General features: G+C 44.4%; 1 protein-coding gene and 1 pseudogene across 1 annotated transcript; one reads left to right on the forward strand and one right to left on the reverse strand.

Annotated features, from left to right (window-relative positions):
• Window positions 1-866: 866 nt before the first annotated feature.
• On the reverse strand, window positions 867-21,316 carry LOC147423784 (uncharacterized). The gene is made up of 6 exons (XM_086501965.1): window positions 20,493-21,316; window positions 2,912-3,314; window positions 2,785-2,823; window positions 2,574-2,679; window positions 2,266-2,372; window positions 867-1,350 (listed from the first exon to the last, which is right to left on the reverse strand). Exons 2-6 carry the CDS (start codon window positions 2,999-3,001, stop codon window positions 1,258-1,260), a joined length of 435 nt encoding a protein of 144 aa, XP_086358091.1. The 5' UTR covers window positions 3,002-3,314; window positions 20,493-21,316; the 3' UTR covers window positions 867-1,257.
• A 2,509-nt stretch (window positions 21,317-23,825) lies between these two features.
• Window positions 23,826-25,423, forward strand: LOC147423785 (uncharacterized; annotated as a pseudogene).
• The last annotated feature ends 1,088 nt before the right edge of the window (window positions 25,424-26,511 follow it).

Below are 26,511 nucleotides of genomic sequence, written 5' to 3' on the forward strand. Positions count from 1 at the left end.
TGTCTACCTATGCACCAAGTTGAATGTAGAAATATTGAACTTCTTGCCTTCATTGCAAAGCATGAGCAAAGAAAAGTAAAGCTTTTGAAACCCTCATTTCTAGGTCAAAATTGTGAAAAGCCTCATTTTATCAGTTCAAGCTTATTAACAACATGAAGCTATTCCAAAAGACATGGCAACTTCTAATCAACTTGTCAAATATTCTCGAATATCACATTCTAATGCATCATCTTGAAAGTAGAAAAGCTAACCCTTTCGCCTAGCAATTAAAAGGCTTGCAAAGTTTTTTTTGTACCATAGTTCTGCTCATCAAGTATCTATGGCCTTTTGAATCTACATATAAGACTTTATCTCCACCTGTCAAAGGTTTATCTTAACTCCCCTTGCATGACCAATATGAGAGAGAGAGAGAGAGAGAGAGAGAGAGAGAGAGAGGGCATTTGTTTGAGAAAAGTGTCTCAGCTTACAATTGTACCGTTTTAAGGGTGGCAAGAATAGAAAGTTTTCACCTAGTTTTTGAGAAAAATAGTGTGAAACCAAAAAGAACTAGCTCAAATTTTCAATTTTCCCTTTAATATAATCCCAAATAAAAATTGTATATGGTTGCAAAAATACCTTTTACCGAATATTGGAGAGAGTATTATGGTATGTGTGCATAAATGTGCAAGAAATAATGATTTGTCATAACCCACGGAAGAATTGCCTTGCTCATGCATAAATGTGCAAGACATAAAGTAAGCCATAACCCCAACGAGGAATCTCTCTCTCTCTCTCTCTCTCTCTCACACACACACACACACACACACACACACACACACACACACACACTTTTGTAAATCTAATTGATTAATTTACTAGTGGGAAACCTCAAAAACCCACCGAAAGGGTAATGTACAATGTGAAGAACACAGAACTACTCAGCTGTACAGAGTAGCTAGAAACAGTCATAGGAAAGCCGATGTATCTCTGATGTATCTTTGTGGTGATATCACCAACTTCCAAAGCAAATCGTAACGATTGCCTAAGGGAAAGCTTGAAGAGTGGGAACGGGTCTGCATGAGTATAACGAAACATGCAGGCATTACGCTGACTCCATAGGGTCCAATAAGCCCAGTATCTCACCCACATAAAGAAGAGCGCAAACCGTTGTAGTGTCGATCTCTCTCTCTCTCTCTCTCTCTCTCTCTCTCTCTCTCTCACACACACACACACACACACACACTTCCAATATATACTTCACTTGGCATTGTAGCAGCTTCACTTTTCACAGCTAGTCTCCTTAAACACACAGGGCAGCAAGGGTTCTGATGCTGATGAACAATCACCTACTCGTTCAGCAGCGCTCTTGGCCTGCAAATCCACACCTCTTTGAAATCCATCCCAAGAATTGCATACCTCCGTCTCCCAATCCATAAAGTACAAGAGGCCGAGGTAACCAACAACTTGCACAACTATGCCCACAATCAAACCCACCCAAAGCCCCTAAACATGATAAAACAACTTCAGTCCCAGTTGCACATGGGCCAAAGGCACATGATCCCACCAATGCTCCATATAAAAAACTTACAACCATAGCCATGCGCACGCACAAAAGCAGTAGGATAAGCAAAAACAGCCACTCACACCATTTCTTTCTTCTTTTTTTTGTGTTTTGCTTGAATGCCTGACTCAGACTCCCACATGCACCTCAAACAATGCCTCATTTTCGGACATGCGTATGTCGGGAAGAAAATCATCTATCTTTACACTATTTTTCTCAAAATCTAGGCAGGATTTTTCCTTTTCTCCCTCTCTCAATGGCATTTTTTAAGAATAAAGGAGTACAATTGTAAAGTCATCTTTCAACATAGCCTAATACTACATGACCAGCCCTGGTCCCTCAAAAATAGACATAGCTAGAAAATGCATGATCACAAAAGACAAATGCCCAAAGACAGCAAAAGCAGCACTTTGCTTATATACAAAGTGTCAATGACTTGTAGAATCCTCTAGCAAAGTTGCAGTTCTGATAAGGACATAAATTGTAGTAAGGCTGTCTTTTTATGCAATAGCTTAACATGAGGAAAGCTAGAGTTTGCTGATCTTTTGCAAAAGACAGAGGATTTACCAATTAACTGACAAAATGTTTCTAAAAGTCGCATTCCAGACATCGAATAGAAGCAAAATGTTGAACAATGTGTTCAAATACAACCTTGCATCCGAGTAAGACCTTATTATGCTCATGTTCAACTTCAAAACAACAAGCCAGAGTTTGCAGAGACGGACCTTTCCTTGAAGATGAGCTGCAAACGCGAGAAGATAACCTGTCGGTAGTCCGGCTTTCTGCCATTCCGCACCCCTTATGACTCTTGCACATACATCGGTGAGCATCACTGCTTTCAAAAAGAAAACACTTTTAGAGACAAAATTTAGAGGTAAATTGACTAAATTTGAAGGTTTTTACACTAAATTTATCTAGATTTTGTGGGTTACTTAACCTTCAGATTTGTAGTTTACAAGTTGTAGGTGGGATTACACTAAACCTAGGTTTTGTTTCAAACATAATATTCAGCTATCTAGAAAAGCTTCCACACCAGGGAGCACTGCTTGCAGAGCATCAAAGGCTGATGAGGTTGCAAAAAAGGGGACAAAGGATGCTATAGCCGCAACCACCTCCGCATCACTGCTATAAATCTGGCCCTACAAATGCAATGTTCAATGGTTTACACACACACACACACACACACACACACACACACACACACACACACACACACGTGCGCACGCAAAAACACACATTCTTACCAGGTCATCAAGGCAGAGGGGATAGCAACTTGAATGAGGCTATTCAAATCATGCGGAGCAGCAGAAAAGGCGCCTGGCAAGCTGCACAAGTCGTTGAAAATGTCACATAAAGAGAGAGAGAAAGGACAATAATCGGCATGGATAATGCTGTTTGCAAGGGCAGCGCCTTTGTAGCCAAGGCTAGACTGGAAGACCAAGACCCAGCAGATGGGCACATGAAGCATCAAAGTGATCGTGAGGCAAACAAATACTGGTATGACGATGCTCTGAGTTTGCAAGAACTTCATGATGGGCATATAAAATGCAATGGCAAATAAGGCGGGAATGAGCCATTGTCCGTAGGTTCCCGCTTTGCTGGCACGTTGTGTGTCTTGTCCTAGTGCACCAAATATTTGCTCAATGAAGATTCACAAGATTGAAAGTGCATTTAGCACTATCATCATTCTTTGCATGTAGACTCCCAACATCTTGTAGCCTCTGGCTCCAAATGACTGCCCACATGGCGTCTCTAACGCACCACTCGTTCCCATCTGCCCTATCAGAAAATCATGACAAGGCCCTCATCTCTCTTGATACAGAAAGAAAAAAGCACAGTAAGTCTTTCACATGAAGTGACACATAATTCTATGACAAGTATAGCTCTCAGTGTGCCGGTGATTCTTTTTTCCGGTAAGATGCAAACTGGAATTTTGCAAATTTGCAGGATTTATGAACTATTTCCTTGTTTTTTTCCTGGTTTTTTTTCCTCTTATTCTCATTTGAAACCTGCTAATCTGAATTCTGAACTGACTCTAGGCTAAGCTGAGGCAAACCTTTCCAGCACGTTGTTTGCTTTCATGACTTTGCTTTGAAGCTCAGAGTATTAATGATTTTCAAGGACTAGACCAGTTTTTGTATCAGCTCCAAGCCAAGCACATCAACTCTGTGCATTAGCTTTTCAAATGAGCACCACACATAATCAAGTTCATCTCTCCAGGAAGATAACAATAAAACTTTTTTCTAAGACCTTGGAAATGATGAATAAATGCATGATTCTGTTAATCAAAAATCTCTCTTGAAATCTAACAATGGCAATAATGAAATGATGGAAGAGCAGTTCAAAAAAAACCTTTAGAGTTTCCATGCACAAATGATGCCATTTCCATTTAAAGGCGCATGCGTGCGCGCAGGCACATGGACACACACAAACACACTGAAATAAGGACAAAGCACACACATTGAAGAGCATGAAAATAAGTACAATATATGCGATGCTACGTTCAAAGCATGCCACTGCAATCCAACACATAGCCTGGAGAAGAAATATGTTCTGAATAAACAAGCAACGCTATAACCGGTGACAACGGCAAACGAAGTGTCCAAAGAGGCAGCAGAGAGCTCGACCGAGCCCATATGGCTGACGAAGGCGGTAGAGACCAACTAGCTCGTGCGACCCGCCTACCAGCGGGTCTCGCTCGCTCTTACCATTGGTATATGTGTGTGTGTGTGTGTGTGTGTGTTTATAAATCTCCCCATCACATGCATGCACACACACACACAATGGAGAATTGTTTATGCATGCTCAAATGCCAGTGTCCCACTCCGTCTTTGGCACGCGCATGAGAGAGGGGGGGGGGGGCGGGGGGGGGGGGGGGGAAGAGGGGATGGGGGGGGACCTAGCTTCAAAGTTTAAACTCCAACGTGGAGCAAGACATCACACTGGCTCGAGTCTCGCAAAACCAACATGCCATTTTAGCATAGTTTCACATAAGAGAGAGAGCGCTGAGTTGACGATGTTGCGCTTTCAAATAAAAGCTGACCACCTCTAACAATAGCCACCCCCCACATTGCACTTTTTCGCATCTCTCTCTCTCTCTCTCTCTCTCTCTCTCTCTCTCTCTCTCTCTCCCGCAGCAGCGAGCAAAAGAGGAGCTGCAAGCAAAAGATACAGAAACAGCATCAATACTCTCTCTCTCTCTCTCTCTCTCTCTCTCTCTCTCTCTCTCTCTCTCTCTCTCTCTCTCTCTCTCTCTCTCTCTCTCTCTCTCCAGCGGAGTACCAGCAGAGGCCGGGACATGCTCCCTGTGTGACATCGAGCCCGAGACAGAGTTGTACTACACATGCCACTGCCCCGTCTACTACGAGATACGAGGCCGCTTCCATTGCTTGTTCAGAGAGGGCTTTGGACCATTCTCTAGAGTCATGCGGTACGAGGATCAGAGATACCTGGGTCTGTTTTTGCTCGAGCTGCTCAGACACAGAGAGAGCCTGATGAGAGGAGAGGCTAGCCAGTCTCAAAGACAGATCACAGACTTCTTTAGAGCTGCCACTGGACACCCGGAGGAGTTACTACCACAGCAGAGCTCGTCGCCTTACACCTGAGGCACACTGATCGACCGAGCGACTGAGCTAGGGAGATCCAGATGCCCACGATTGCGGAGGACTACACAGCATCGACGGAGGCTGCATCAAAGGATTCGAATCACTTTGGCTCGACATGCACGACGCCTAGTCAGACTACTGACCATGGAGGAGATTGATGAGATCCGCAAGCGACCGATGCTGGATCTCCTGTGATCTAGCTATCCCAGCTAGATGTTTAGCTGCTTAGTTCACACCTAGCAATTTAGGATTCCATAGTATTTTATTTTGTCATTTTGTCATCTTACATTGTAACTTTCTGGTCTCATAGGTCACTTTGGTCTTTTGAAGACGTTAATATAACATTTCATTTCATCATCATCTCTCTCTCTCTCTCTCTCTCTCTCTCTCTCTCTCTCTCTCTCTCTCTCTCTCTCTCTCTCTCTCTACAGTAGCAGCGAGCAGGGGACGCGCAGCATCTCTTTCTTTGATACAACAGCAGCACGAGTCACAACAGGGCGGTAGGGAGCAGGGGACGCGCATGGCAGAACTCACACAAGCTGTCTCGCACGTAGGGCAAGGCAGAGGCAGAGACGCAGGCTGTCTCGCGCGTAGGGCAAAGCAGAGGCAGAGGCGCAGGCTTTTCACGCTCTCTCTCTCCTGCATCTCTCTAGCAACCTCCTTGATCTCGTTTTCTGTTGCACTGGTGTTTATTGTATCTGAAGGTCATCATTTGCGTGCTCGCTCCACTTTGAAGGTCATCATCTGCGCAAAGAAGACCTCACAGCAATGAGCCAATCACTTGCAACATGAGGATGATGAGCCACAACTTCAACACTTTGACTTTGAAACAAATTCGATGATCATAGTTGCGTCGCTACCAGGAGCAACTTCCGATTTCTTTTCAGTTCAATTCCTCGTCGGCTAGATCTTTAAGGTCTCTTGGGACAGTTTCCTACGACGTTAAAACTCTCTTCTTCTTCTCTCTCTCTCTCTCTCTCTCTCTCTCTCTCTCTCTCTCTCTCTCTCTCTCTCTCTCTCTCTTCTTCAGCCATTGAAAGAGAGTTGAAAGAATGCAAAGCTCACATGGATGAGTGGAAGAAGGAGAAGAACTCACTTCTTGAATGGAAAAAGAGGGAGAAACAGGCGAGGGAACTAGAGCGCAAGGAGTTCCGGGCTGAAATTCAAGCTCTAAAAGGTAGCATCTCAGCCCTTCGGAGGAACTCGCCGAAACCAAAGAGAGAGGACGCCTTGAAGATGGAGAAATTCAGCCATCAATGATAGATGAGTTGAATAGTATACGAGCACAAGTCAAAGAAATAAAGGAGGAAGGAGAAAAGAAGACCTCATGGGTGGAGGTTCTCTCCAAAACGCAAAAGAAGGTGGAAGAGGCTGAAAAGTGGATTGAAGTTGTCAAGAAGGGGAAGGGCAAGGACATTCCGGCTACACCCGACATCATCAACAAGACACTTGAAGAGGAGCAACGAAGAAGGGTACACGCTCTACACGTGAGAGTGACTGGCCTAAAAGATTCTAATAAGGTGGACCAAGAGGTGAAGAGCCTCATGTCAATGATGGGGGTGGAGAAGCCCTCGCACACACAAGCTTGGAGAGTGGGCAAGAAGAGTGAAAGTAATGGGGAGAGTTCAAAAGAACGGGCTCTCATTTTGCGCTTTCCCTCCATGGAAGAAAAGAAAGACTTTTTAAAGAAGAGGCCAACCCTCAAGAAAACAGGTATCCTTTTAGGAGATGACCTTACCCTCTCACAACTTGCACATATGAGAGAGGTCATGCCGGAGATTATAGCAGCAAGGGAGAAGGGAAAGTTAGCCTTCTACAGAAATGGGCGAGTAGTGATTACAGAGCACCGCTCTACATGACGGTGCGAGACCTATGGGACCACTCTCAGGATGGCGGTTTGGAACTATAATGGTTCGTATAGACTTGATGTGGGGGCCTTTGAGGACAGCTTCAGAGACAGAGACATTGTTTTCTACTCAGAGACTCATCAGTGTTGGGTTAAAGGCCTAATGCCGCCCTCTTTGTACATTTAACAATGTATAAAGTCATATTTTCAACTTTGGCCATGTTCACATTTGAACATGGCCTAAGGTCATTTTTTAAGACCTTTTAAAAGGTCCAAAGTTAAAAAAGGGAACAAGTGAGGCCTCAAGAACCTCACTAGCGAATTCCCCCAAATCGTACGAGCCTCTCTCTCTCTCTCTCTCTCTCTCTCTCTCTCTCTCTCTCTCTCTCTCTCTCTCTCTGTGTGTGTATTTTCGATTTTCATCGCCACCTCTCTCTCCCTCTTTCGTCTATGCTCAGTGTGCACAAACCTGCACTCTTTCACCTTCTCTTCCACCTGGTGAAGCCCACCTGCTTCAACAACTGGTATCAGAGCCAAATTAGGGTTTCAAAAGCTTTGCGCAGGTGGCTGGACAGCAAGCAAAAGGCTTCTCTCGCATCAAATTCTCGCTTTCATCGCGAAGCCCCTTGCTTCCGGTGTCACCTAGAGTGATTAGGGTTCCCAAAACAGCCTAAAACAGGCTAAAATTAGGTCAAAACGGGTAAAAACCAGAAAATTACAGGCCAAAACAGCAAAAATGCAGGTGTTCTAAATCGATTCCCGTGAATGCCCCTTGCTTTTCCCACTCAAAACAGGTCCATTTGATGCAAATTGATGCGCCAAAACAGTAAATTTGCAGAAAATTCAGAATTGGACTGTTTTTATGTACACAAATTGAGGTTTATGTACGCCTTTTGTGGGTTTATGCAAGTACGCATTGGGGATACTTGTTAATTGCTGAAATTTTCAGCACATTGTATGCAACGTGCGGTACATTGTGATCACTAGAAAACACTTTTCTGTTGCATTTTTATCCATGCAAATGGCCTCTACTTCCTCGTCGTCTGATACCAAGAGCTTCATGGAAATCAAGCGATTTGACGGTACAGGTTTCTACCTATGGCAGGACAGGATGCATGGGATTTTGTTCCTCAAGGATTGTGAGGACGCCCTTTTGGCTGTAAAGCCTGAGGATATGCCGGATGAGGATTGGGCCAAGCTCAACAAGAGGGCAAAGGCCTACATCAAAATGGCTGTGACCGATGACATTCTGGTGGACATAAAGGGCTTGGACAGTGCACATGCAATTTGGCATAAGTTGAAGGCCACTTATGAGAATGCCACCCCTGTGAATCAGGTGCATTTGATGCGCAAACTGGTGAACATGATGCTTGACGAAGCCAAGTCGGCTTTTCAGTACTTAAGTGCTTTCACCTGTGTTATGAGTCAGCTAGTACAGGATACTCGGCTTCAACCTTTTGATGACAAGTTGAAAGCCATATTTTTGTTGATGACTTTGCCAGACTCTTGGGAAACGCTTGTGGTTTCTTTGAGTAATAGCCCCAACCTCACATATGATGGAGTGAGAGGCTCCATCTTAAATGAGGAAATTAGACGCAAGTCTAGTAGTGGGGAAGGTGGCAGTTCTGCTTACAATGCGAGAGGCAGAAGTCAGAAGCAAAATACAGGTACCAAGACTCAAAACAGGAGCAAAAGCAAGTCTAGGGATAAGGATGTGACTTGTTATCAGTGTGGCAGAAAAGGCCATAAGAAGCCAGATTCCAGGTATTTCAAGAAAGAGCAAGAAAGGCGATGCAAGAGGAAATCAAATCTTTGCATGCAAATAATACTTGGGATCTTGTGCCATTGCCTAAAGGAAGAAAGGCTCTTCCTAACAAATGGGTTTACAAGGTCAAATGTGTTGATGGAAAGCTTAAGTATAAAGCAAGGTTAGTTGCTAAAGGGTATGCACAGAAAGAGGGGATTGACTTTCAAGAGATCTTTTCTCCTGTTGTAAAGCTTACGACATTGCGTGTCCTTTTTGCTCTCGCTGCAATGCTTGACTTAGAATTAAATCAAATGGATGTAAAAACAGCTTTTCTTCATGGTGACATTGAAGAAGATATCTACATGAAGCAAACTGAGGGTTTTGTAGTTCCTGATAGAAAGGAACTTGTATGCAAACTAAGAAGGGCACTGTATGGTTTGAGGCAGTCATCACGTCAGTGGTACAAAAAGTTTGATACTTTTATGCTGTCTCAAGGCTTTAAACGCAGCCATTCAGACCATTGTTTGTATACAAAGAAGGATAATGATGGAAGTCCTATAATCCTTGTGCTATATGTAGATGATATGTTGATTGCTAGGAAGCATAAGTCTACCATTGATTCTCTTAAACGTTAGCTGAATTCAGCTTTTGCAATGAAGGATTTAGGTGATGCTGAGCACATCTTGGGCATGAGAATCAAGAGAGATAGAAAGCTGAAATTGCTCTTCTTATCTCAAGAAAAGTACATTGCTAAAGTACTTGATAGGTTTAACATGGCTGAAGCTAAGTCACTTGGAGTACCTTTACCTCCACACACAAAACTTAGCAGAGCCGATTGCCCAAAGGATGACGTGGTAGTGAATGCTATGAAGGGAATCCCTTATGCATCAGCTTGTGGTTCTCTTATGTATGCTATGGTTGCCACTCGTCCTGACATTGCCCATGCGGTGGGAGTTGTTAGTAGATACATGTCCAATCCCGGCAAAGCACATTGGGAAGCTGTGAAATGCATTCTGAGATCCTTGTCAGGTACACAATCTAGGTGTATATGCTATGGCAAAAGTGACCTGAAGTTGCAGGGCTATTGTGATGCAGATATGGCAGGTGACTTGGATACCAGGAAGTCCACTAGTGGCTATGTGTTTGCTATTGCTGGTGGTGCTCTCTCTTGGTGTTCACGACTGCAAAAAATTGTGGCATTGAGTACTACTGAGGCTGAATATATTTCAGTCACTGAGGCTTCTAAAGAGGCCATATGGTTGGGCAAACTTGTCAAAGAGCTTGGTATGCCTGCTAGTACTCCTGTCTTGGGATGTGATAGCCAGAGTGCTGTCTATTTGGCCAAGAATGCCATGTTTCATGCACGGACAAAGCACATTGATGTGCAATACCACTTCATACGACAGGTATTGGAGGATGGTCTAGTCACCTTGACTAAGATTTACACACCTGATAACCCTGCAAATGTTCTCACCAAGAGCCTTGCTAAAGCTCAGCATGAGCATTGCATACAGATGGTGGGAGTTGGATAACTTAAAGGCGCCACTTATGCCTTTAAGTCAGAGGTTGTTGGGTTAAAGGCCCTAATGCCACCCTCTTTGTACATTTTACAATGTATAAAGTCATATTTTCAGCTTTGGCCATGTTCACATTTGAACATGGCCTAAGGTCAATTTTTAATACCTTTTAAAAGGTCCAAAGTTAATAAAGGGAACAAGTGAGGCCTCAAGAACCTCACTAGCGAATTCCCCCAAATCATACGAGCCTCTCTCTCTGTGTGTATTTTCGATTTCCATTGCCACCTCTCTCTCCCTCTTTCGCCTATGCTCAGTGTGCACAAACCTGCACTCTTTCACCTTCTCTTCCACCTGGTGAAGCCCACCTGCTTCAACAATCAAGCTCCAGGACAGTTGATGCCGCATATATCATGATACAGATGGGAGACAGCTTGCCGGACATGCACCAGATCTGAGCATGGGACTAGAGGATCAGGAGGTGTAGCAGTTCTTTTCAGAGAGGAGCTCCAGCCACTACTGCACATAGTTCGGAGAGATGATCAGGCCAGATACTTGTGGGTGAGGCTGAGGGCAGAGACTGGACGTTTCTTGTACATCGCCATATGCTATTTTCCTCCCAGCACTTTAGTATATGCTTCACCCAGAGGACAGTCTCCTTACTCTGTACTTGATGATGATATCTGGGATTTCTCCAGAGATGGAGACATCATACTTTTGGGGGATTTCAATGCCCATACAGGCAATTCACAGACGGTTTTCTATGGCACCTCAGAGGAGATACTCAGAGAGCTAGAGCCAGAGGAGATGGAGCTTGAGAGATGCTCACACGACAAAGAGCATACAGAGTATGAGAGATACCTAAGGGAGATGACGACTACTCACAGTTTAGCCATACTGAATGGCTTACCGACTTTCCCATCGTCTACAGGTTTTACTTGTTTTCCACACAAACATGGGTCTAGTACTGTAGACTATGTTCTGACACATCCGAGCTTTATCTCTCACATTCAGGATTTCACAGTGGGGCCTCGTTTGAGTACAATACATCTCAGGCCTCACGGGGTGGTAGACATCCATGCTATACTTTTACACTAGAGACTGACTCAGTCTATGCAGAGGAGATACGTAGGCTTTTATGCGCATCAGAGCTAGTATACACAGTGGAGGAGATCACATCTATGCTGACAGTGACATTACATGGGGCAGCCACAGAGGCATACCCACACACTCAGCCTGGTCAGAGACGTCGTTCTGGGCACATGCCTCAGAACAGCTGGTATGATGAGGAGTGTCGACAGAGGAGAGCTCAGATACAACGGGAGCTTGCATTGGGAGTGATCACCTATAGACAGTCTCGTATTGCTACACAATGACTAGTTCGACGGAAGAAGCGAGCTTTCTTGGTCCAGATGGAGCAAAATTTATCTCAACTCTTCCTTAGTAGAGATTCAAGAGAGGCTTGGCGTCTATTCCATGAGCAATCTCCCCCACCAGTGATTACTTCCACAGAGATATGGGGGCAGTATGCAACATCTTTATACACTGTACTTGGACAGCCACCACTACCAGATCCACCACAACCATGTCCGGCTACGAGCACCTTCTTTACCACTGAGATGGTAAAGGAGGCCATTGACAAGATGAAGACCAGACGGGCACAGGATCATGAGGGTTTGGTAGTAGAGCACATTATGCATGCTAGGGACTTGTTGGCAGAGATGCTTGCACGGTTATTCAACCGTGTCATGTGTGAGGGTTTTCCTGAGTCTTGGACCTATCTTCAAGACAGGAGACCCCATAGTGCCGGGGAATTACCGTACGTACTATCATGGCAGGACACACATTGGCACGGTTGTATGCATCCATCCTTGAGCATAGGTTGAGCAGTTGGGCAGAGTTATGCGCATACGGGCACTTGGGCAGGCTGGTTTCAGGAGGGGTTTCTCCACACTGGATCATGTCTTTACACTCAGAGCTATCATTGAGGAGGGTCGAGCACATGGTAGACGGATATATTGCAGCTTTGTGGACTTCCGCAAAGCTTTTGACACAGTACTGAGGGCCAGATTGATGCGCCGACTTATGGAATTGGGGGTACCCACATAGCTGATATGGGGGACTATGGCATTGTACAGCTCAGTGATGGGTCATGTACGCACATTAGAGGGGATATCTGACATAGTTCACTCCACTATTGGAGTGAAACAGGGATGCCCATTGTCCTCTACTTTATTTGATATGTATGTTGATGAGGTCTCTAATTATATTGAAAGAGGAGGAGATAGAGGTGCTCAGCTTGCAGGGACATGGATCCCTCTTTTATTGTATGTTGACGATATCGTGTTGATATCAGACTCACCAGAGGGTATGCAGAGACATTTGGACGCATTGCATAGTTTTGTAGGGGATAGTGGATTGTCTGTCAACCTTGGTAAAACCAAGGTCATGGTATTTAATACCATGCCACAGTGGGTTAGGAGATCACACCTACATTCACATATGGTCAGGACAGTATGGCGTAGACTGATGCATACACATATCTTGGGGTGGTCTTTAGTGGACCGAGGTTCACACTGAAAGTGGCAGCAGACACTAGATTGACTCATGCATATGCAACCCTAGGCGGTTTAGAGAGGACTTGTTCGCAGGTTCAGTTCCAGGAACCTCAAACAAAGCTCTGGCTCTTCGGCACTTTGGTCGCTTCAGTTATGCACTACGGGGTTCAGGTTTGGGGACTGTCTATTGACAGTGCTGGATGGAGTAATATGGAGAGGCCCTTGGTATCTATGATTTCTAGGCTGATTAGAGCCAAGGCCTCAGTTCCACATGACATCATACGAGCGGAGCTGGCTGCCCCACCTATGGAGGTTGAGGCACTTACCAAATCAGTATCATTTGTACACAGCTTATGGGACACCACCAGGGACAGATATGCTAGGCTTGCTCTTGAGTCATCCAGACAGCTGGCATTACAGGGAGATACATCATGTTGGTATGCACAGATGAGCTCATGGTTTCAGAGGCATGGTTCCATCATGAACAGGCTACCCCCTTTCCAGTATTTTCTTGATGCACCATCTTTGGCTCTTACACGGATGGAGATTACTAGACTCATTGACAAGATCTTATCCAGGTTGATAGCAGGAGAACATGACGGGGGTTGGGTACGAAGAGGGCTTTCTATAGAGAGCATCTTCTCCAACTCGCAATAGACGGATTTGTCACACGACCCAGCTACATGGACACACATCCATCTCATAGGTTACGATGTGCCATAGGCCAGATTCGCACATCTTCACACCAGATTGGGATTAAGACAGGTAGATTCAGAGGCATACCAGCAGACAGTAGGATATGTCAAGTTATGCCATGCAGAGCCAGAGAGAGTTTCACTACATATGTCACTGCACAGTCTACTATGAGATACGGGGGCTGTCACAAACGGGAGCGCATAACAATATAAAATACATTCGGATAAATAGATTTTATCACTTATTGCTGAAGCCAAATGATACAAAGAGAAATAGATAGAGAGAGAGAGATAGAGAGTGAGAAGATCGACACAATACTGGGGACCAGAAGATGGGCTGGTCCCCCCCCGTAATAGTATCTTTATTGCTGAGGAGAAGTCTATACAAGCACTTGAACCGAACGTATTACCACGTTCGTTCTAGAATAAGACTTGATGGTTCCTGGAAGCCTTAGCTTCCGATTCCTAGGGCAAAACCCTATTCCAAATTTCCAAGGAACTTCCGTTCCTTATTCCAAATCCTTGAGAACCAAGGTTCTCGCCTCTGGATCTCACCTTCCAGACTCAGGGCATGACATCCCTGCAGCTCTTTTCTAACTCTGTTTCCAGAGTCCTCTTCCTACAAATTAACTCCGCTTTCCTGGACACGAAGTCCTTCCCTTGGGAATTTCAACTTCTGGATTGCATCTCGAGAGTCTACCTCTCTTCGATCCGTGGATCTGCTTCCCAAACTTGGGTACGAAACCCTTGGGCTGATTTGGCTCTAGTTCCTCAGAGCGCTTTTCTCGTGGAGAGGCTCATGCCTTCCTCTGCTCCTACTCCCTCACGAAGAGGAAGTACACCTGCAATCAAATACTCAGAGATCATAACATGAAAACGTTACCTTCAAAGTCTCGATGTTCGAAACGCAACTCGGTTCTCGAAAAACAATTCCCCGGAAGAGATCTCTACATAGAAAATCCTCTCTTCCAATCTTACACACAGAAGAGGTGTGTTCTCGGGTTCCTTCTCGTAGATCAGCCCCGTCTACGACGTTTATGGGCTGAAAACAGAGAAAACAAGCAACTTCTCGCGATGGAAACACGCTCCGTAGGCACTTCTTCGCGAGGGAGCTCACGCACTGGGTCTTGGCGACATCTGGTACACTTGGGGCAGCCATGGACATCACCGGCAACGTCTTCTTTACGGCTGAAATCTGCAGCAGCATCTCCTCCTTGCAAAGATTGGTCCTCTTCCTGAGTAAGGGCATGTGATGCTTTTATAGCTCCTAGCCACAGGCACAAATAGCTGCTCATGTAGAGATCACTGCCCGTTTTTTTTTTTTTTCAAAATTTTCATTTTTTTTTTCGTTGCTCTGCCAGAAAAAGAGAGAGAAAACGTTGGCTGATCTATTACCTTATTTATCAGATGGCTGCCCACTTATTAAGTGGGCGGTCGGTCACCTTTAAAAATGGTATGAATCTGTCCAAAAACTCAATAAAACCTTATAAGTTAAAAACAATGCTTTCACAGCACTTCCCAGGCGTCCCTGGATGCAATCACATGCACAGTTGCAATGCAGACATAGACTTCCTTGCGAGAAAGCATCTGCTTTCCCAAAAGGCAATCCCGCTTTCTCAAAAAGCATCTGTTTTTCCTCAAAGTTTCCTCTCAACCCATCTTCATTCAAGTGCTTGCTTTTCCTTGTGCATAATTCCAACACAGTTCGGAATTTCCTCCCGACTATGGATATTCCCTTTAAGATGCACCCGTCACCCACCTTGTGACGCATCAAGAATACCCATCACCTAGTCCTTTCCTACCGAACTTACGGTACAATCTCCTTCACGATGCTCTATGTCACCCATCCTATGACGCATCAGAGATGTCCGTTCCCGGATGGTCAGATACTTCTTCCTGATGCTCCCTGTCACCCGTCTGATGTGACGCATCAGAAGTACCCGTTCCTGGTGGCCTTACAGATATTCCCTTTCACAATGCTCCCGTCATTACTCTGAATGACGCACTAGGAATATTCTGTACTCGGATGTCTCCAGTGAGAAAAACCCTCTCACTTAAAATTCCAATAATTCATTTAGAATTATTTTTCCTTGGTGTTCCCAGCGAGAAAACCCTCTCACTTATAAATCCAATAATTCATTTAGAATTATTTTTCTGTCAGATAAAGCCAATTTGGCAACAGGGACGCTTTCATTGTTTATTCAGACATGGTTTTGACTCGTTAGATAGAGTCATGAGATATCAGGATCAGAGATGTCTCGGATTATTTCTAGGTGAGATACACAGACATAGAGACTCTCTATTGAGAGGGCATAGACAAAGACAGCCCCAGAGACACATCTCAGATTTCTTCAGTCCGAGTACCACAGAGGCAAAGGGGACACCACCATCACAGAGCTCGGTTCCCACCCATACACACACCAGCGGTACTCTCATTGACCGAGCTATAGAGTTGGGGAGATCGAGACGACCGCGACTCAGGAGGGGAGCCACACAGCACCGGCGGAGATTGCGGCAAAGGATCCACAGGATTCTAGCATGACACCCAGAGTGTCGATCAGGATAGGCTTCATGCTACTACTATATTGTATCATGGTGACACTTAACCCCACTTTGTACCTTTGTGGCATGATACCATTGCTCAACCTACCAGCCGCCCATAGGAGTCGGTAGCACTCCTATCTCAGTTTTTAGTTTGTAGTTTTCTTTGTTTGTACCCAGACTTGGTACTAGACTCATCATTGTAATCAGTTGGTCTCATAGGTCATTTTGGCCTTTTGTAGACGTTAATATATCATCATTCCATTTCTCTCTCCTCCCAAGCACAAATGGCAATCTTATACAGTTTTCAAGCTCCCTCATGAGTACACATACCTCACTCATTTCTCTATTATCGCTTTCGAATGTCTCTCTCTCTCTCTCTCTCTCTCTCTCTCTCTCTCTCTCTCTCTCTCTCTCTCACACACACACACACATTGCAAGCTACTTCTTTGCTTTGGCATTCATCCACCCACTCAAACCCTCTCTCTCTCTCTCTCTCTCACACACACACACATTGCAAGCTACTTCTTTGCTTTGGCATTCATCCACCCACTCAAACCGACCCTCACACATGTCATTACCCTTCAAGCACTAAACAGCCACATTGATATTTGATACATGCAAAATGTAGGACACACACACACAACCGTAGACATATCCTGCAACCAATGCACTCCTTGAGACAACGTTGCATCTCGAGAGACACGCTCGCTTCAAATCCACTGAAAACAGCCCAGAGCATATGTGATTGCATTTGGAGAGATACCCTCGCTTTGCATCTGCCAAAAACATCCTTGGCCAAGCGTATGGAGAGACACCCTCATTTGAAACACCTTTGCTTTGCATCAACTCAAAACAGCCATTTGGAGAGACACCCTCGCTTCGCATCCACTGAAAAATGCCCAGAGCTCCTTGGCCCTAACCATGTTGCGCATATCTTGCAATTAGTGCATTCCAATAGACGACATCCCAGACACAAATATCCTCGAGCACTTTTTGTGCTTTATGAATTCTTTTGTCCATATCAGCATCTTGTGTACTGCCACATGCCTTCAAGGTGCAGGTCTACATCATTGCATTTGGAGAGATGCCCTCTCTTTGCATTTGCTGAAAATACCTCTCTCTTCCTGACCTGACTCTATTGAACATATCTTGCAATCAATGCACTACTTGAGACAACATAACCTTGTTTCGCATCAGCTGAAAATAGCCAAGAGCATATGTGATTGCATCTAGAGAGACACCCTCCCTTTGCATCCGCCGAAAACAGCACAGAGCTTCTTGGCCAAGCGTATGGAGAAACACCCTCGCTTTGCACCTGCCCAAAACTTCATGATGCAAGCATATGTGATTGCATCTAGAGAGACACCCTCGCTTCGCACCCGTCAAAAATAGCCCAAAGCTTCTTGAACTTGACCCTATTGAGCATGTTCTGCAATCGGTGCACTCCATGAGACAACATGCATCTAGAGAGACACACTCCCTTCGCATCAGCTAAAGCAACCTAGAGCGTATGTGTTTGCATCTAGAGAGATCCTCGCTTCGCATCCGCTCAAAAACGCCCAGAGCTCCTTGGCCCTAACCAAGTTGGGCATATCCTGCAATCAATGCATTTCAAGAGACTGCATCCCAAACACGAAGATCCTCAAACACTTTTTGTGCTTTATGAAATCTTTTGCTCATATCAACATCTTGTGTAATGCCACATGTCTTCACGGTGCAAGTGTACATCATTGCATTTGGAGAGATGCCCGCTTTTTGCATCTGCTCAAAATACCTCTCTCTTCCTGACCTGACCCTATTGAACATATCCTGTAATCAATGCACTCGCTTTGCATCAGCTGAAAACAGCGAAGAGGATATGTGATTGCATATGGAGAGACACCCTCGCTTTGCATCCGCCCAAAACAACCCAAAGATTCAAGATGCAAGCGTATGTGATTACATCTAGAGAGACACCCTCGCTTCGCATCTGCCCAAAACAGCCCAAAGATTCAAGATGCAAGCGTATGTGATTACATCTAGAGAGACACCCTCGCTTTGCAAGCAACTTCGCTTTGGAATTCATCCATCCACACTCAAACAATCCATCCTCAAATCGACCCTCACACATGTCATTATCCTTCAAACGCTGAGAAGCCACATTGATATTTGATATATGCAAAATGTAGGACACAGACACAAAACCGTAGATATTAGAAGCCTCAACCATAGACATATCCTGCAACCAATGCACTCCTTGAGACAACATTGCATCTCGAGAGACACACTCGCTTCTCATCCACCAAAAACAGCCCAGAGCATATGTGATTGCATATGGAGAGACACACTCGCTTTGAATCTGCCGAATAAAGCCCAAAGCTTCTTGGCCAAGCATATAGAGAAACACCCTCACCGAACACCGCCCAAAGCTTCAAGAACCTGACCCTATTGGGCATATTCCGCAATCAGTGCACTCCATGAGACAACATGCATCTGGAGAGACACTCTCCCTTCGCATCAGCTGAAACAACCTAGAGCACATGTGAGTGCATTTAAAGAGACACCCTCGTTTCGCATCTACTAAAAAACGCCCAAAGCTCCTTGGACCTAACCAAGTTGGGCATATCCTGGAATCAGTGCATTCCAAGAGACAACATCCCAGACACGAAGCCCCTCAAGTACTTTCTGTGCTTTATGAATTCTTTTGCCCATATCAGTATCTTGTGTAATGCCACATGCCTTCAAGGTGCAAATGTACATCATTGCATTTGGAGAGATTTCGTCTTTCTGCATTTGGTGGAAACAGCTCTCTCTTCCTGACCTCACCGTGTTGGACATATCTAGCAACCACTGCACTCCTTGAGACAACATTGCATCAGGAGAGACACCCTCACTTCACATCAGTTGAAAACAGTCCAGAACATATGTGATTGCATATATGGAGACACCCTTGCTTCGCATCCACCGAAAACAGCACAGAGCTTCTTGGCCCTGCCTGGGAGTATCCGGCAACCAATGCATTCCAAGAAACAACATCCCAAACAGGAAGCTCCTCAATCACTTTTTGTGCTTTATGAAGTGCACCATATCTAGCATACATGGCGACCAAGGCAGTGCCAAAAGCACGACGTTTTCTTTCAACCCGAAATTCCTAACAATATCATCGTGAATTCTCTTGCCCATATCGGCATCTTGTGTATAATGCCACATGCCTTCAAGATGCAAGTGTACGTGATTGCATTTGGAGAGATGCCCTTTCTTTGCATCTGCTGAAAACAACCGAGAGCTTCCTGACTCGGACCCTTTCCTTCAAGATGCAAGCGTATATGATTGCATCTGGAGAGACACCCTCGCTTCGCATCTGCTACCAAAAGCAGTTCTCGACATAGCCCCGACTTAGTTCATTTGGAGAGACACTCTCGCTTTGCATCCGTCAAAAACAACAGAGAGCTTCTTTGCCAAGCGTATGGTAAGACACCCTCGCTTTGCATCGGTTGAAAACAGCCCAGGGCTTTAAGATGAAAGCGTATGCGATTGCATCTAGAGAGACTCCCTTGCTTCGCATCCATCGAAAACAGCCCAGAGCTTCTTGGCCTTGACCTTGTTTGGTGTATCATGCAATCGATGCACTCCATGAGATGACATGCACCTAGAGAGACACCCTCCCTTCGCATTAGCTGAAAACAGCCTAGAGCATATGTGATTGCATATGGAGAGACACCCTTGCTACATGTCCACTCAAAAACACCCAGAGCTATTTGGCCATAACCAAAATGGGTATATTCTACAACCAATGAATTATTTTTCCCATATCAGCATCTTGTGTAATGCTACATGCCTTCAGGGTGCAAGTGTATGTGATTGCATCTGGAGAGATATCCTCGCTTCGCATCTATCATAAACAACCCAGAGCTTCTTGGCCTTGACCCTGTTGCGTATATCCCGCAATCGATGCACTCCATGAGAGACACCCTCTCTTCGCATTAGCTGAAAACAGCCTATAGCATATGTGATTGTATCTAGGGAGACACCCTTACTTCGTATCCGCTCAAAAATCACCCAATGTGAAATGCAAGTTATGAAATTAGTCATCCGCAAATACGATACAATCATCAGCTCCATATTCAATCAAGAAATCAAAATGAACTTGGATGAAGAAAAAATAAAGAGAACATACCTCTGATTAGCTAACACAATCTATAATGCTCTGCTAAAAATATCCACATTATTACAAAAGTTGGCTACTAAATCAGAAAACATCTCAAGCATCCAGAAAACCTTGGCATACATTGTGATACAGTGTACCCTCATCGTCACTCCAAAATAATAGAAACATATCAAGACCAACATAACTTCTAAATAGCGACATAAGCTCTACACAGCTTACATATCAAAACTTGGAACATAAATTAGTAATTCTTGATAGCGAAAAAGCTTTGAGGTGCTAAGCTGGAATCTACATACACTCTTGGGTTTGAGTTTAGCGCGGTGAGCTGTACTTGTAGTGCTTGGGGGTTGGTTAGCAAGAAGCTGCAACCTGCGCAGGGTGGTAGTCCTCTAGCAAGGAGTTGCACCCTGCTGTAGAGCCCAAGAGCTACAACAATGATTTGTTGGTTACAGAAACTTGCCGAGAAGATGGTGGAGTGTTGGTGGCATTGAGCCATCCATTATGGGTCGCAAGATTGAGCCAACAGTTCCCAAACAGCTTGAAGAGGCCTTCTTGGAGTACAAGGTAGGTTCGAAAGGTTGTGCCCTCATGGCTGCCTTTTCTACCAAATTCCTCTTTCTGGATTACTTCATTAGAGGAGACCATCAAGAATCTCCAAGTGCTTGCTGAAAGAGGTGTTAAAACCTGGACACAAAGACAGCATTAACATGTAAAAGTCGCCTTTGAACATGGCCTCGTCGTCCTCGAGAGACTTGTCATTGATAAATGGGTGATGGGCGGCTGTTGGAGCTACGGAGATGTTGCTGTTGGAGTCTCTCACTCACTCTTTCTCTCACACGTTAGTTGTGCCCAGGCTGCGCTTGAAATTTTAGTGGACATGGAGCCAATCAACGGCACTCTCTCTAGACAGTTAGCGATGCAGGGAGATACATCATGTTGGTATGCACAGATGACCTCATGGTTTCAGAGGCATGGTCTCATGCATGGATAGATTGCCTCCCTTTCAGTACTTGGATAGATGACCTCATGGTTTCAGAGGCATGGTCTGATGCATGGATAGATTGCCTCCCTTTCAGTACTTGGATAGATTGCCTCCCTTTCAGTACTCCCTGGATGCACCCTCCCTGCCAGTCACACGGACGGAGCTCACTAGACTCATTCGTCAGGATCTTATACAGTTGGACACCAGGAGGACATGGGTAGAGCCGATGCAGGAGTTGGGCACGAAGATGGCTTTCTACAAAGAGCACCTTCTCCAACTTTCAAGAGATGGGTTTGTGACTCGTCCGAACTACATGGACACTCATTTATCTCATGGTCTGCGATGTGCTATTGGTCAGATTCGCACATCCTCACACCAGCTGGAGATTGAGACAGGTAGATTCAGAGGGATACCACCAGAGTCTAGGATATGTCAACTATGCAGTAGAGAGCCAGAGACAGAGCTACACTACATATGCCACTACATTGTGTATTATGAGATACGAGGGCGCTTCCATTGCTTATTCAGGGAGGGTTTTGGACCCCTAGATAGAGTCATGAGGTATCAGGACCAGAGATGCCTTGGCTTATATCTACTTGCCTATGTCTCCCCTCAATCCATGTCTCCCCAACAGACATAGAGATAGTCTGTTGGGGAGACATGGAGTACGACAGTCGCAGAGAAAGATCACAGACTTCTTTGGATCGAGGGAGCCAAGAGACCAACCACCAGCACAGGGTTGTACCCGCATTCATACCAGAGGCACCCTCATTGACAGGGCGACTGAGCTCGAGAGATCGAGACGACCACGACCGAGACACAGGAGCACACTCCATGGACGGAGACTCCAGCAGAGGATCAGAGGCATTCTAGCATGACACCCAGATTGCCATTGAGGGCCTTTTCTACACTTTCTACATTTTCACATTTCACATTTCATATCTCACACTTCATTTTCAGTTTTCATTTTTTGTTCTTTCAGTACTTGTACTTCAAACATTGTATTAGATTCACCACTTTGTATCTGATGGTCTCATAGGTCATTTTGGCCTTTTGAAGACGTTAATATATCATATCATATCATATCTCTCTCTCTCTCTCTCTCTCTCTCTCTCTCCCTCCAAGCTCAACCTCGGATATGTCAACACATTGGTAGGCCACCTCCACCTCCTACAAGTCGGCGCCCTCAGGCGGTCAGCGATATAACTTTCATCTATATCTATGTAATCATAATGTGGTGGAAGGGGGAGCCCTTTACATGTGTTGAGGCAAGGATAGGATTTGATGGCCATCCACCATTCCAGAGGCTTTGAAAGTGTCACACGACCGGCACGGGAACGGGGAAGATGTCAATGGCACGACAAAGCTAAAAAGCGCATGTCCATCACGACATGTGAGCAATTTGGAAAATTGTCCATGGACTGGCATTTGCTCGATTTGCCCATCCAAAACAAAATTTTGAAATTAGGTAGATTTGATATAGATGATTCATCACTGTTCATGCCTATTACCAATTTTACAAGTGTGAACACTGAAGCGGCCAACTTCCAATAAGCTCCAAGCGTCCAAGACTCCAAGCCTAGATATTTGCCCGGTCGGACAATGTAAAACCTAGTTTGAGTGGTTACAAGTTACAACTTTCGAAATAGCACTAAGCAGTGAGCACTGAGCAGTGAGCACTGAGCAGTGAGCACTGAGCAGTGAGCACTGAGCAAATTTACGTTTTCAGAAAGTCGATTTCTAAGTTTTTGCTCTCTGGTTATAACTTATAGGCTCACAGAAACAGGATAACGAGTCGTTATCGGCGAGCGCATGCGAACTTCTGCAGAGGTAGCGTGCTAACTTTGAATTGGGAACCAGCCTCCAGCCTTCCAAAGTTCTAGGGCATTGCACTATGCAGCCTACTGACTCGCTGACTGAGCGCACCCTGGTCCCTGGCCCTTGGGAGTCGAGAATTAGAGTCGGGAATCCGTGAATCTCAACCTGGTGAGTCCTCACCGCTCAGTGCTCAGGAGTCAGCGTGCCTACACTGTATAGGCTACGAGTCAACCTACGGCCTCCTGCTGCGTGCATTTGTAAGTTGTGAGCCGGAGTCTCGATCCTCAGAGACTCAAAGTGAGTTGTCACTCGTGACCTTTGTTTTTGCACACTTGCAGGAAAGCGACCTACTGTCTAGGCTCTCCACACTTGCGAGCTACTGTCTACAAAGTATATACTTGGGTTTTTGCACACCTGCGAGTCGTGACCTGGGAGATAGTAAGGTAAGGTTCTTAAGCCTCTGTTTCGAGTTGAAGCTTCAATGTTTATTATCAAGCTGTTGTAGCGACTGGCATGTTTTCAATGGGTCTTGGCTCTCAAGCTTGACATGAAATTGTATGGTTTAGGCTTAATGAACAGCACTCCTTCAAAAACGTGATTCAAAGCAATAATATACCTGGTCTTTCTATTACATCTTGATATCGATACACAATATCTACGCTATGCATTCCAGGTATTTATTTGCTCTTACTTTGTGTTTGTTATTCAACTTTGCACCCATTCGTTGTTAATTTAAGCTGCTTGGCTAGGTTTTAGTTTTTGCTTTGTAAAGTTTGTAAGATGTTTTCATTGACATTCTCTTTATACAACTAGTGGTGTAGCTTCCATCATGGCTTCTTCTCGCCCTTTGAAGAAGACAAAGACTTGAAAAGTCCATGGGGTTGCATGCCTTGCCTAAAGAGAGGCAAGGTGACACACTGGAATCATCTGACCCGGCAATTGGCCAAGGAGAGGTGTCCGAGAGAAAGAGACATCAAAGAGTGTTTCTTGAATCATGGAAAATTGATCATCCATGGGCCTATTGCATAATCAATAGCAAGGGGAAAGAGAGGTCCAAATGTAAGTGTTGCACTTCTGCAAACAAAAAGACACATTTTGCGTATGCAGAAGGATCAAAATCTTTGCAGAAGACTGCCTTGCAGGTTCATGAGAACTCCGATGAGCATCGCGAGGCAAAGGCTATGTGGAAAGAACAGGAAAAGAGAAGCATGGTTCCACTTTCTAAACACATAGCAGAAATGCATGATGCCGAGATGGAAAGAATTGTGACATGCATGCAAATCGCTTGGTATGTATTGAGAAGATTTATGCCCATAGAAGAGTATGCAAAGCAATGTGGTTTTCAGAAGTTTATGGGTACTCCGAACATGCCAATTGTGAATGAATACTCTTCTTATGTAAGCAAGGATGCTGCGAAAGAATTTGGAAAGGCAGTTCGCCATGTTTACTTGGAAAAGTTGAAAAGTGATATTTCCAAGAGTCCATGGTATGCATTGCAAGTTGATGAAAGTAGTGGTGTAAGTACTATGCAGTATATGATTCTCTATGTAACTTACATTGAGAATGCGGGCAATGGAGAAATACGCACAAAGTTTATTGATCCCTTACGTCTAGAAAGTGCTTCTGCGGAGTCTTTGTTTGATGCATTAGTGAGCTACCTAAAGCTTGTGGACTTGCCAATGCAAAAGTTGGTTGGAATTGCCACTGATGGAGCCACTGTGATGGCTGGCCAACACACATGGTTGGTCACTAGGTTGAGAGAAAAGGTGCCACACCTTATTAGCTTTCACTGTATAGCTCATCGTCAAGCTCTTGCTGCTGGGGATGCATTCAAAACAAACAAGGAGTTTAAGTATGTTGATAAACTTGCAAGAAAGGTCTATGAATGGACCTCTAGATCGGCTAAGAGACATGCATTTTTAGGTGAGGCTGTAAGAGATGTTGGCATTGGAAGAAGAGGCAAATTGAGAGTGTTAAAAATGCATGATGTTCGTTGGCTTTCAAAGGGACAGGTTATGGTGAGCATTGTGAGAATTATGCCTGCATTGTTGACCGTACTTAAAAGTGAAGATGCTACCTTGTATGGTTATTTGACAAACTACAAGGTCCAATTTTTGTTTCACTTCTTTGCCGATGTTCTTGGTGAGCTAAATGTATTGAATTCTAATTTCCAAGAGGAACATCCGGATATTGCAAGCATTGGTTGTCATATTAAGTCAGTTATGGAAAGTCTTTGTCTTTCCTTTTTTGGAGATATATTTGCTGCTGATACACGCTATATGGAAGATTTTTTGAAAAAGGTGTCTGCTCAAATGGGGTTGATGATTTTCAAAGATAATGCTAATGTGGTCCATAGCCATTACTTGCACTCGAGACCTATGTATGAAGGAGATGTGGCTGATCCTCGTGAGACATTTGATACAGTGAACACTCTCATTATTTTATTTGTAAAAGCTATCTCCAAACTGTGATGCATGCATTGTGGAATCGATTCAGCAGTGATTTTGATGTATTTGAGGCATCGAAGTATTTCTCTCCTAAGGATTATGACGATAATTTGGAGAAGCTTGAGGTTATTTCTAAAGAATGGTTGCAAGTTTTGTGTAGCCACTTTGGAAAAGGATAAAAGCCACTCATTTGTGAGAAAGAATGCATGAGAGAAAGTAGATCCTTTGTTACAAGGATGAGGAATTGTTTCAAGGGAAAAAGTATGCAAAGTGCTTGGCAAGAATGTAACAATCATGATTTTTATGAGCAGTCTTTTCCGCAGACTATGAAAATGTGGCGTGCTTTATTGGTTTTGCCTATATCATCGGTTGCTCTTGCGAGAGAGGTTTTTCCAAGATGAACAAGATAAAGGATAAGTTTCGAAATCAGCTTTTTTTCGATAGCTTGAGTTTGTTGATGTTTGTGGGCTTAAATACCTCAAAGGTGGAGAAGCCTGAAGAAGTGCTTTGGGGTGACTGTTATGAGGCTTGGAAGGGTATGAAGGATAGGAGAGCTCGATTAGTGACGACGACATAGATTGGTTTCTTGCTTTGATAATTTTTGTTCTTAAATCCTAGTTGCCGGTAAATCTCTTGGTTGTGTCTTTGAAGTAGTGCTGTAATGCAAGAGGCTGTGATTTAACTGGTCCTCATTGGATATTTGACTTTGCATCTTGCGATGATTTTATTAGAGCGCGAGTCTTGAACGTGTTGTGTTTCTATTGAATTTAAATCAATTGTTGTTAGTGTTCTTTTAAAAAAATTTCATTTGTGTAGAATAAACAAGCTTAGACTCGCAGCAAAAAAGTGAAAGTTTCTATGGACTCGGAACAAAACAAAATGCCATTCCAACGCGATTGGCAAGCTCCAGAATTACATGTCACTTGAAATTCTGGGGTGCATGTCCATGGTAGGCAGCGTTAGGATTGGACATGCACCCTAGAATTTCAAGTCCAATCCTGGGGTGCATGTCCAATCCAGAATTCTTTGAAATTTTGGGGTGCATGTCCAATCCTATTACTAGGCTTC

Source organism: Adiantum capillus-veneris, chromosome 26 (genome assembly GCF_014529385.1).
Source record: "Adiantum capillus-veneris isolate H3 chromosome 26, ASM1452938v2, whole genome shotgun sequence".
In the NCBI taxonomy this organism is placed as follows: domain Eukaryota; kingdom Viridiplantae; phylum Streptophyta; class Polypodiopsida; order Polypodiales; family Pteridaceae; genus Adiantum; species Adiantum capillus-veneris.